The following is an 11,901-nucleotide window of genomic DNA, read 5'->3' as shown; positions in this document are numbered from 1 at the left end:
GCAGGACTCAGCAAGCAGAGAAGTTCCAGAAATGATGGCTCCCCAGCTCTCCTCCCAAATGGATAACATATTTTTTCACTCTTAATGACAAGTAGCTGTGCCCCTGCCTCATCTCATCCCAATGATGTTGTCTTGTGTTTTATGTTGGGCTTTGTAGCAGAGGAGAAACTCTCTCTGTATCTCTCTCTCTGTCTCTCTGTCTCTCTGTCTCTCTGTCTCTCTCTCTCTCTCTCTCTCATATATTTGAAAGACATAAAAATTCTCCCCCTTGCTTTGGTTTTCTGTAAGGCCCTTTGTCTTAGTTACTTTTTCTGTTGTTGTTAAAAGACCCCATGACCAAGGAAACTTACAGAAGAAAGCATTTCCTGGCTTTCAAAGGGTGAATCCATGGCCATCACGACAGGGAGCATGGTGGCAGACAGACAGGGCACTTGTAGCAGTAGCTGAGAGCTTACATCTTTTTTTTTTAAAGATTTATTTGTATTTATTGTATATGTATACATACTCTATCTGCATGTACACCTGCATGCCAGAAGAGTGCATTAGATTGCACTGTAGATGGTCATGAGCCACCATGTGGTTGCTGGGAATTGAACCCAGGACCTCTGGAAGAGCAGCCAGTGCTCTTAACCACTGGGCCATCTCTCCAGCTCTAAGAACTTATATCTTGATCTACAAGCATGGAACAGAGAGAGTGATAACAGAGCCTGACTTTTTTTTTTTTTTTAAGCCTCAAAGTCCACCCCAGTGATACACCTTCTTTATCAAAGCCACGCTTATTGATCCTTTCTAAATTGTTCCACTTATTAGGGACTAACCATTCAAATATATGAGTGTATGGGGAGGGGATTTCCATTTAAGCCGCCACATCCCTCTACAACTGCATGTGTACACGCTCATTTCCACCTTATTATAAAAATAATGATGGTTGTTTGTTCTGACAGGCTAGCCATAGCATCTCTACACCAGAGCTGCTTCTAGGTGATGCCTATACCTGTGATGATAGAAGCTCAGTTCTAGAATCTTGCTTTCTTAGTTACTTGACCCAAAGATGTCCCATGTGGTACCAAACACCTGTGACATGGCCATGTAAATGTTCTCATGGACACTCTGCCTTTCCACAGAGCCAGGATCACAGCCAGGACATACGAAGAGAGGAAGGCAGAGAATGGCAGGAGTTGGTGCCATCTAGATGCCAAGGAGTGGTCCTGGTGCTCGTCTTTGTCACATTTTTTTTTGTATGAAATTGCCAAAATAGGAAAATCTAATAGAGACAGAAAACAGGTTCCTGTAGGCTGACGGACCAGGCTTATGTGAAGGAGGAGTAAAAGCTAATGAGAAAAGAATTCCTCTTTGAAGCAATAATTGGTAACAATGTTCTTATAACTCTGGATATAGTATAAACCATGTGTGATGGTCAGTGTTGACTGTCAACTTGACAGGATTTAGGAGACAAAACTCTTTGTGTGTTACAAACCTCTGCTAGGGAGTTTCTAAATTGAATTTGTTGAGGTGGGAAGATCCTTGCTAAATGTGAGAGGACCACCTGAGAACTGGAATCCCAGAATGAGTAAAAACAGAAAGCAAGCTGACCACAAGGCTCATCTCTTTGCTTCCTGACTTCTGACGCAATGTAATCAGATGCCTCACACTCCTGTCATGATGAACATGATATACCCCCACACTACGAACTAGAATAGACCCTTCCTTCCCTAAGTTGCTTTAGTCAACTATTCTCTCAGCAATGAGAAAAGTAACTACTACACTGTGGAGGCATGACTGTTTTCAAGGTGAGTGTGCAGAAAAATTCAGTGAAATATACTGCCAACAACAGATGATGGACAAAGAAAATGTGGTATCTATACACCATGGAATACTGCATACTGCTTGTCCATTAAAAAAAGTAAAATCAAGACATTGGTAAGAAAATACACAGAACTGGAGATTGTTATGTTACGCTCCAAAATGAGCCAGACTCAGAATGGCAAATACTACATGTTTTCTCCCATAAGCAGAATCTAAATTTAAGTGTGTGTGTGTGTGTATGTGTGTGTGTTTCTACATGGAATTAGAAAGTGGGCCTTAAGGAAGTAGGGCTGGAGAAGGGTAATGGAATGCATGTGACATAACAATAGAGGGTGGTAGTATATCAGATAAAGAAGGGCAGTGAGCATGGGCATGTGCTGCTTAGTCAACCATCAACTTGACACAATTTAGTATTCGTTGGGAAGAGAGTCTTCATGAGAAATCCTCTACAGGGACATGTCTGTTGGGGACTCTCTTGATTGTTAATTTGTGTAGGAAGACCCAGCCCATTGTGGGCAGCACCATTCCCTAGGCAGGGGTCCTGAACTGTATGGGTGGAGAAACTGAGTAGCTGAAAAGCAAACAAGCAAGAATCCATGCTTATTTTCTCTCTGCTCTTGACTATAGAGGTGACTGGCTGCTTGCTTGAGTTCCTGCCTTGACTTCCCCCCAAAGACCTGGAATAGTAAGTAGAATAGACTGCCTTCACTCTTAAGTTGCCTTCTGTCAGGGCATTTTATTACAGCAACAGAAATGAAATTAAAACAGTGGGAGAGGACAGTAATGGAGAGATGAGTAAGAACCAAGTATGATGACATCTACAGATGAAACTGCCATAATTAAGCCCATTACTTTACAAGTCAACTTAAAGATTTAATGGATATAAATGAAGTTATTAAAACAATTACATGTACTCACCAAAGCAAACCTACCACTGACAAGATAAGTAGGCATATAGAGGTGCGGGAATATGAGGGTGTTTTTTTTTTCTTTTATAAAGTTTGTTTCTGAGCTGGAGAGATGGCTCAGCAGTTAAGAGCACTGACTGCTCTTCCAGAGGTCCCGAGTTCAAATCCCAGAAACCACGTGGTGGCTCACAACCATCTGTAATGAGATCGGATGCCCTCTTCTGGTGTGTCTGAAGACAGCTACAATACTTACATATAATAAGTAAATCTCTAAAAAAAAGTGTGTTTATTTTATTTTTTTATTTTATGTGTGTTTTGCCTGAGGGTATTTGTCTTGTGCAAGCATCTAGCACCCGAGGAGGCCTGAAGAGGGTGTTGGATCCCCTGGGACTATAGTTACAGAGGGTGGTGAGCTGCCATGACAGTGATGGGAACCCAACCCAGGTCCTCTGAAAGAGCATCCAGTGCACTGAGCCAAAAGGTTTATATTTTCCAAGATGCTTTGTCTTTATCCATAAAATGTGTTTATGTATAAATATAAATAGATATATCTGGGGAGATGTTTCAGCAGTTAAGAGTACTTCCTGTTCTACCAGTGGACATAAGGGTTAATGCCCAGCGTCCAAGTTGGGCACCTCACAAACAAGATGTGCAAGAGCTGGCATTGTGCTAAGTGCCTCAGGCACCAAACATACAGGCTGGGGATATAGCTCAGTTGGTAGAATGCTTGCCTAGCACTCACCAAGCCCTAGTTAGAGCCCCAGCCTCCTATAAACCAAATATGGAGCAAGCACACACGTGTAATCCCATCCCCAAAAAGGTGGAGAACAAGAGGAGCATTAGCTCAAGGTCAGTCTTTGCTAGATGCCAAGTTTGAGGTCATCCTGGGCTAGTTGAGATCTTATCTCAAAAGAAAAAAAGAGGGGTGGGGCTGGAGAGGTGTTTCAGTGGTTAAAACTTCAGCACCCACATTTGTTAGCTCACAACTGCCTGTAATTCTAGCTCCAGGACATTTGATGCCCTCTTGGACTCTATGGGTACCCACTCACACATGGTGTGCATCCATACCCACAAACATACACATATATAAAAATAAACATTAAGAAGGAAATAAACAATAAGCCCGAGGTTTATTGTTTATTTGACAGTGTGTTTATTGATAGTGTGTGCTCAGTGGTTAAGAGCACATACTATCTGCTCTTCCAGAGGCCTCAGGTTCGATTCCTAGCACCCACACAGAAGCTCACAACTACCCACAACTCCAGTTCCAAGGGATCTGACACCCTCTTCTGGACTGCACATGATGCACAGACATACATACAGGCAAAACACCCATACACACAAAATAAAGCTAAATAAATATTTTTAAATAAAATGGGCTAGCTGGTCATGGTGTCACATGCCTTTAATCCTGGTACTCAGAGGACAGTGGATCTATGTGGATTTAAAACCAGCCTGGTCTACATACCATGTTCCAGCCCAGCCAGGGCTACACTGAGTCTTTGCATTAAAACCAAAACCGAAACGAAACCAAGACAGACAGACAGATAGGTAGGTAGGTGTGTCTGGAGAGATAGGTCAGCTGTTAAAGGCTGAGCTAACAACTGAAAAGGAAAAGGTAAATCAGTAATTGCACATATGTGCGGTATGTTAAGTGAATTATTATATAATGTCAATAAAGTAGTCACATCTACCAAAGATCAACTGAGGCACTGTAGGTCCTCCTGTGGAAAAAGGAGCCCCCAACAGCACTGGGTGGAGACTCGCACAGGGTTTCTGCCTTCTGCACACTTTTGTCTCCTGAGCTCAGCATCATCCTCCAGACAACCTGCTCAAGCGTCTCAAGGAAGACCAACCATTGGCCAAGCGATAGCTGGTCGTAACCAGGGCTGTCCGTGTATCAGGAGCACCAATTGATAATGCTGCTAAGCAAGGCTGTCATCTGCCTGTTTACTTTACTTTGATTTGTTTTACTCCGGTTTACTCAGCCCCAGGTTCCCCCAATAGGCAGGTCAATTCTCCCTATTCCCTTCTGTAAGCAAGGCCAACCCACACCTTTGTGAGACTTCCCTCCCAGTCTCCTGTGCTTGAGCTGGGAGCCTTCCCAAGCGAGGAATCTGAAGTTGTGAAGATCCCTTCAGTCCCAGCAGAGTGGGCTCCTGATCGGATTCTCTCCCAGACACTCAGCCTCCCTTGGAAGCAGAAGATAAGACCAGATGAGCTCAGGAGAAGCCTGTTGGTGTCCCTGAGGGGCCCATGCATTTTCTGCCTTGCTGTTCTGCATGGAAAAACAAGGCTGGGTGGGGGATGGCAGGCCTGTTTGCACACCGCACTGTTCAAACAGACTCCCCTGCCGCAGACACCTGTGCGGTGGAGGACAGGACAGGCAGTGGCAGGGGCTCTCTCACCTCTTCCAACTCTCGCCAGCAGCCACCCTGACAGCTGCTGCAGAGTCCTGGCCACATCATGCCCCGTGCTGGGGTCCGCAGCTGCTGGGGTGGCCAAATATTGCCCCTGCTTCTGGCTTATATCTGCTACCTGCTGCTTGGGGCCACCGTCTTCCAGCTGCTGGAGAAACAGGCAGAGGCTCAATCCAGGGACCAGTTCCAGCTGGAAAAGCTACGCTTCTTAGAGAACTACACCTGCCTGGACCAGCAGGCCCTGGAGCAGTTTGTACAGGTGAGAGAGTATGAAAGGATGGGACAGGAAGAGTGCGGAGGTGATGGAGCGGCTGGTGGCAGGAGCAGAGCCACCACCTGGAGGTTGGTTCCCTGTTTGGAAGCAGAGTATGGAGGGAGCTAGAGCCTGGAGAGATTTAGTCCGGGGCCCTGATCCTCAGGTCTGTTATGTGACCTTGATCCAGTCACTTAACCTAAATGTCCTCATCAGTAAGATGAGAAGAAAAAATACATCTGGGGTTGGGGAGTTGGCTCAACCAAGCATCAGCCAAGCAAATATGAGGACCTGCGTTCTAGACCCAGATCCCCCATTAGAAAGGTGGGCGGGTAAGATGGCTCAGTGAGTAAAAGCACTTGGCAGGGAGCCTAATGACTGGAGTTCAATTCCTGAAGCTCACATGGGGAAAGGAGAGAACCAACTCCTGGAAGTTGTCCTCTGAACTTGACATGCACACAATGGCACATGCATTTCCACACGCATATAAACACACCCCCACACACTGCTATGTACTAATTAAAATATAATTAAAAAAAAAAAAAGCCAGCCATTGTGGCTTGTAATCTTAGCACTGGAGCGGCCTAGACAGGCAGATCCCTTGGGCTCTCTGGCCAGCCAGCCTTGCCAAATGGGCAAGCCTCGGGCCAATAAGAAAGCCTGTCTCAAAGAAAGAAAGAAAGAAAGAAAGAAAGAAAGAAAGAAAGAGAAAGGAAGAAAGAGAGGAAGAAAGAAAGGGAGAAAGAGAGGAAGGAAGGAAGAAAGAGAGGAAGGAAGAAAGGAAGGAAGAGAGGAAGAAAGAAAGAGAAAAGAAAAGATGGAAAGCTAGGCAGATGGCTTAGTAGGAAAGATAACTTTGTAAGCACAGGGACCTGGCCCCTATGTATAACTCTGGGTATGACTGCAAGTGCCTGTGACCCCAGCATTGGGTTGGTGGGTTGGGGAGATAGGTAGATCTTGAGAGCTCACTGGCTAGGCCAGACCAGCCTAACCAAAGGGCAAGCTCTAGTTCTGTGAGGGACCCTGTCTTAAGGCAAAACCCAAACAAGGTTGATGGCTCTGAGGAATGACACCCTCGGTTGAGCCCTGGCCACCCGTACAAACATATATGTACACAACTCTCTGCTCATAAGCAAATGTGTATAGACACCTGTACATCCACAAAGAAAATGGATCTGCAGTTGACACACGTGAACTGTCAGTCTTCAACACTCCAGAGACGTCCTCTCTCACACTCTCCCACTTCTCAGGACTGTTGCTCCAGCTTGTCTCCCTGGATGGAGACACACACAAAGGTTAGAACCAGCTGGGCTGGTGGACAACGGCCAGGCGGAGTGGATGAACGCTGCCAGAACTGGACCCCTGGGTGGTCTTACTTCCTGCCTCCTGCCTCCCTCTCTTCCAAAAACAAAGCAAAACTAGGTGTTTTGGGCAAAGGTGGGGCACTGAGAAGATGGACAGACAGGTGGAACAGGTAGTGTTAGTGAAAGCCAAGCCACAGGCCAAGCACAGTCAGCGGCACAGTGAGAATGTGTGTTTGTGGGTGGGGATGGGGCTCTGGGCCATCGTGATTCAGCACCTGTGGCTGAGCGCCCTGCAGGTGCCTTCTTCCCATTTGCTTACTGCAGCCACTGTCTTCAGCTGGAAGGTGAGAGACTCAGGGCGTCGACAAGACTGCACAGTCACTGGCTGAGGCAGAACTCACACCCGTGCTTCTCCATGGGGAGCCCTCTATTCTACCTTATATAAACTAGCTCACCCGCTGAGGACAGGGTACTGTTGAGAGTGTGAATTTTTAAGGTGGAGTCTGTGGCCCTCCCTCACTAGTAGCAACGCCTGAGAGCGTGCCAGGAAAGCAAGCGTCAGCATTCACCCAGGCTTGCTGACTCGGGCGCTTTGGGTGAGCTCACCAGGTGGTGCTGAGGCCCTAAGACATCTCTTGGGACTGAGAGCAACAGGCCTGCTAGATGAGATGTGAACAGAGGGGACTCTTCTGTTTTTCTATCTGTGGATAGACTCCAAGTACAGTTACTCAGGGATGGATGGTGTTCATCTCCAGCACCCCCCATCCCAGAAGCAAGCCTGAGTCAGGAACACCCCCAAACCTTGGACTGGTGGTGGAGTCAGGAATGAGGAGTGGGAAGACAGGTAACAAGGCTTAAACCAGCTCTGTAGTCAAGGGGCAAGGATGGACGAGGTCTGACTGCATTCCAAGGGGTCAGTTCAAAGACTCACCAGGAAAGATGAAACAGACACACCCCTGAAAGTCCTCAGTTGCAGGACAAACTCTTACCTCCCAGATGAGAATAAGCGGAACCTGGAAATAAGATTTGGGGGATTCTGGTTCCTGGGGAACGAACTCACAGTGCTGAGTCACACACAGTGCTGAGTGTAGTGTTCAAACTTGACTCCATGAGGAAGCAAGCTTGTCCATCAGCCCCTTTCTCCATTACCGTTGGATTCCCTGAGGACACTCACCCACACTCGGACCCATCACAGGAGTCAGAAAGCCTTCTCCACAGGTTGGAAGGCTTAGAGAGGCGCCAAGGACAGCCAGGGTCCTAGGCAAATGCTGTGCCCAAGGGTGAAAGTCTCCAGGGAGAGGACATACTCTGGAATGCCTGCCCCAGCTCCCTGCGTGTGGGAAAGAGGAGGCCAAAGTCTGCCCAAGTGAGGGCCAGGAGGCCTCCACCCAGCTGGTGAACATCAGTTCCCACAGGAAAAAGGCAGGAGCAACCATACTTCTCAATGGCTCTCCCGCCTTTGGGGCACTGCCAGATACCAAGGCTGAACCACCACCCTAAGACAAGTTCCCAGCTAAAGGGAGAAGGCTAGAGTTAGGGGGGGAGGGAACCCTGCCCATTTCCCGTGAGGGGTGAGGGCACAAGTTCGAGCCTGTTAAGGCTTCTGTTCTAGAAACAAAAAACATGGATACATAAAGCACACACACACACACACCACACACACACACATACACGTGTGGGACTCTCTGATGGGATTTCTCTTACAGGCATGGGTTACACTCACTAGAGAGTATCAGAGAATGAGGCTGCCAGTATGCTCACACACACCCCATGTCCAGGAAAGCTCTCATTCCCACTACCTGCCCAAGGGAAAGGCAGCCCCAGACCCTACATTGGGTAGCAAACTCTCCCAGAAGCATTCAGCAAAAACTCATCTTGTCCTATTACCCACCCGTGTGTGTGTGTGTGTGTGTGTGTGTGTGTGTATTTTCCTAGCTATCAAGAGCATCTCCACACCATCTCCTTAGGCCCTAGCTTTCCTCTGGCTCATTAGAGCACACACTTCAGTCAACCGCTAGCCACTCAGTGTCTTAGCCAGAGCCTCCAAGCCACCACGCCCATTTCTGTGAAACAGGAATGGTGCTGTCTAAGAGACAGGAAAGCATTCTTCTGAGAGCTTGGTGACAGACTGCGCTCAGTAACTGCTGATCCTGCTGACCATGCTTCTCCTGTAGGTCATCCTGGAAGCCTGGGTGAAAGGAGTGAACCCTAAAGGCAACTCCACCAACCCCAGCAACTGGGACTTCGGGAGCAGCTTCTTCTTTGCAGGCACAGTGGTCACCACCATAGGTAAAGAGGAGAGGAGCGAGGGGCCAGCCTCCCAGGCCCTGCTCAGCTTGGGATCCATTCTAAATGCCATTGCTGGGATGAGGATGTGGTTTATCCTGGAGGTGGCACACAGGGCACAGACTGGGAAGTGGGTAGGCAGCCAGGCTGGCTGCAGCTGTCATTGCACAGACTCACTTCTCTGGGTCACACTGAAGGGTTAGAGACAGAGCTATAATGAGAGCCAGTCCTGTTGACTTCACCTGCCCAGCAGGTAGCTGGTCCTGGTGTATTAACTCTTCATACCTGGCCACAGATCAAGCTCATACCTGGGATAAAGGTTCTCTCGGGGGTAGAGAGAGAGGTGGGAGGGTGTTCGTGCACAGCAACTGTTCCTCAAGGCAACAGTTGATAGCTCAGTGTCCTGAAAAGATGAGGTGCCAACAGAAAGCCCACGCTGCTTGCTCCTGGTGACCTCCTCCCCCTGCCCCGGGCCTCACTTACACAGACCTTTCTTCCATTCAGTTAAGTCCAAGTCCAATTCCGTCCATCTTCCTTGGCAAGCCAGGCAGAGTGACAGAGGAGGTGAGGTGTACAGACTTGGATCTGTCCCAGGCTTGGCCTTCAGAGCTTTCAATCCCTCAAAGAGGGATGATTAAATTGTTATAATAACACAAGGCAAAGTGGGTAATTAGATAGAAATGACATAAAACATCTCAGGGAATCATGCCTGTCAGGGAGGCAGAGTGGAGGTGGGCTTTGCGGAGGCAGCATCATTGGTGATGAGCTTTCTGTAAATAGAGGTGGTTCTATCAGAGAGTAGGGGGAGTGTCCATGGGAGCACGGACCTCTCCTCTTCCCACAGAGGTGATGGAGACAAACCTCTGCTAGAGCTGGTGATTGGGGGTGGGGGCCAGCTCTGGGCTCTCTCTTCCCCGAATCTGCACATCCCTTGCCCGGCAGGTTATGGAAACCTAGCACCCAGCACGGAGGCAGGGCAGATCTTCTGTGTCTTCTATGCCCTGATGGGAATCCCACTCAACGTGGTCTTCCTCAACCATCTGGGCACAGGGCTGCGTGCCCACCTGACCACGCTGGACAGGTGGGAGGACCACCCCAGGCATTCCCAGGTAAGGCGGTGTCCTCCCTCCCCTCCAGGCCCTTGGGGACAGATGGTTGACTGGGCAGGGCGTGGCCTCAAAGGGCTGTACAGCACCTTGACTATGGGGTCTACCTGTAAAGGGCTGAGGGCCAGGTACTGCATATGACTAAGAGGATTGTCCCCGTGTGCGAGGCAACTCTGTGCTGCATCCTTCTTTGGTGGAGCAGTTGAACATTATCTCTCCACGGCCGTCATGGGTATTCAACATTCTTTCATGTGGTCCAAACAGTCTTCAGGATACCCAGCATGCCCCACAGAGGGATCTGGAACAGTTTGGAGGGGGACAGTAGTCTAATCCCAGACCTGCTCAAGTGTGATTCTCAAGTTTAAAAGGGTCTTTGACTCCTTCCTTGACCCCACTATACATTTTCCTGTCCAGGAAAGCTTGGCACATACAAATCTCATGCTCATGGGTGGAGTCCCACCCAGAAGTCTGCAGCAGGGATGGGGTGGCAGGGGAGGTTAGACGTTGCCCTGCAATGGTGGTCTCAAGGGCAGACTCTTCCCCTCCCAGCTCCTGCAGGTCCTGGGCCTGGCTCTGTTCCTGACCTTGGGGACCCTGGTCATTCTCATCTTCCCACCCATGTTCTTCAGCCACGTGGAGGGCTGGAGCTTCCGGGAAGGCTTCTACTTCGCCTTCATCACCCTCAGCACTATTGGCTTCGGGGACTATGTTGTCGGTGAGAATGGGATAATCAGGTTATCTTGGTGGACACCCACTAGGGTGATGAACACGGAGGTATCAGCTGTGTGAGGTTGCTACTTCTGCAGCTGCTGTGAACTCTTGGTGGCCTCCTCAGAAGTCTCTGGTATAGTAGCTATCACTGCTTCCTCCGTTAGTAGTCCGTGGTATGAGGATGAGGGAGAGCACATTCTTATGGAACCCGGGGGGTGGCAGTTCCCTCAGACACAAGCCATCACTTTCCCCCGGCAGGCACAGACCCCAGCAAGCATTACATCGCTGTGTATCGGAGCTTGGCAGCTATATGGATCCTACTAGGACTGGCGTGGCTGGCGGTGGTCCTCAGCCTGGGATCCCTGCTTCTGCACAGGTGCTCCCGGCTCTGGCAGCTCATCAGAGGCCTGGACCTTAAGGATGGAGCAGCCCCTGACTCTGAGCCCAGATCGCAGAAAATCCCCATCTCTGCATGAGACCCAAGTGCCCTGGCCTCCCCAAACCCAATGCCATTCCCTGCCCTTCCCCTTTCTTCTCAACCCACACACTACCCAGCATCTCTCCAGAGAGAGAAAGGAGACAGATGTGCCTACAAAGTTACTGAGGGGAGATGAGGAGACATTAATCAAAGATCTGCATGGATGGAGATGTGAAGGTTGCCCTTGGGAGCTTTCCCCCATCTCCCAAAGAGAACCCGGAGGAGTTAAACCCAACATGGATCGTGGTGGCCAAATCCCTACTGACTGCCAGCCATCTTATCATAGTCGTGGGAGCCCTTAGGCTGCAAGCAAAGGTGGACTTGATTTTTGTATTATTTACTACATACACGGTAGGCTCTTAACAGGTCCCTGCTAGGTAGCAGGCCCTGTGCCTGGCTCTTGGGCTTTGACAGTGGTGGTTTCTGCCTTCAATGTGTCATCAGTCTTGAAGGAGCTCCAAAGCAGCATCTTCATCCTTGATGGGAAAAAACCTGGGGAGAATGAAAGTTCAGGGCAGTGGCTGGAGGAGGGGAGATGGACACACACGTGGGGATGCCTTTGGTGCACACAGGAAGCCATCCTCGGGCGTCTCACAGCTGAGGAACAAGAAGACTGCCAGGCAGAATTC

At 49.0% G+C, this 11,901-nt stretch overlaps 1 protein-coding gene across 3 annotated transcripts; it reads left to right on the top strand.

Annotated features, from left to right (window-relative positions):
* The first annotated feature begins 2,161 nt into the window (after window positions 1-2,161).
* Window positions 2,162-11,528, top strand: LOC116084539 (potassium channel subfamily K member 16-like). Of its 3 annotated transcripts, none has more exons than XM_031361606.1 (8): window positions 2,162-2,264; window positions 2,434-2,491; window positions 5,145-5,393; window positions 8,866-8,980; window positions 9,482-9,541; window positions 9,920-10,086; window positions 10,713-10,798; window positions 11,053-11,528. In XM_031361606.1, the coding sequence occupies exons 3-8, from the start codon at window positions 5,181-5,183 to the stop codon at window positions 11,210-11,212; spliced, it is 801 nt and encodes a 266-aa protein (XP_031217466.1). In that variant the 5' UTR covers window positions 2,162-2,264; window positions 2,434-2,491; window positions 5,145-5,180; the 3' UTR covers window positions 11,213-11,528. The 3 variants fall into 3 exon arrangements, with proteins under 3 accessions (XP_031217466.1, XP_031217464.1, XP_031217465.1); XM_031361604.1 differs by having other exon boundaries at window positions 10,633-10,798; XM_031361605.1 differs by lacking the exon at window positions 9,482-9,541 and having other exon boundaries at window positions 10,633-10,798.
* The last annotated feature ends 373 nt before the right edge of the window (window positions 11,529-11,901 follow it).

The sequence above is a fragment of the Mastomys coucha genome, unplaced genomic scaffold, assembly GCF_008632895.1.
Source record: "Mastomys coucha isolate ucsf_1 unplaced genomic scaffold, UCSF_Mcou_1 pScaffold9, whole genome shotgun sequence".
Classification (NCBI taxonomy): domain Eukaryota; kingdom Metazoa; phylum Chordata; class Mammalia; order Rodentia; family Muridae; genus Mastomys; species Mastomys coucha.
Note: the sequence above shows the minus strand (reverse complement) of the source record. Positions and strands in the feature narration are given on the sequence as shown.

Coding starts and splice junctions, on each gene's coding strand:
- LOC116084539 (XM_031361604.1), top strand. CDS start 5,181: ATGCCCCGTGCTGGGGTCCGCAGCTGCTGGGGTGGCCAAATATTGCCC. Junction 5,394..8,865: donor CCCTGGAGCAGTTTGTACAG/GTGAGAGAGTAT, acceptor CTTCTCCTGTAG/GTCATCCTGGAAGCCTGGGT. Junction 9,542..9,919: donor CAGGCAGAGTGACAGAGGAG/GTGAGGTGTACA, acceptor CTTGCCCGGCAG/GTTATGGAAACCTAGCACCC.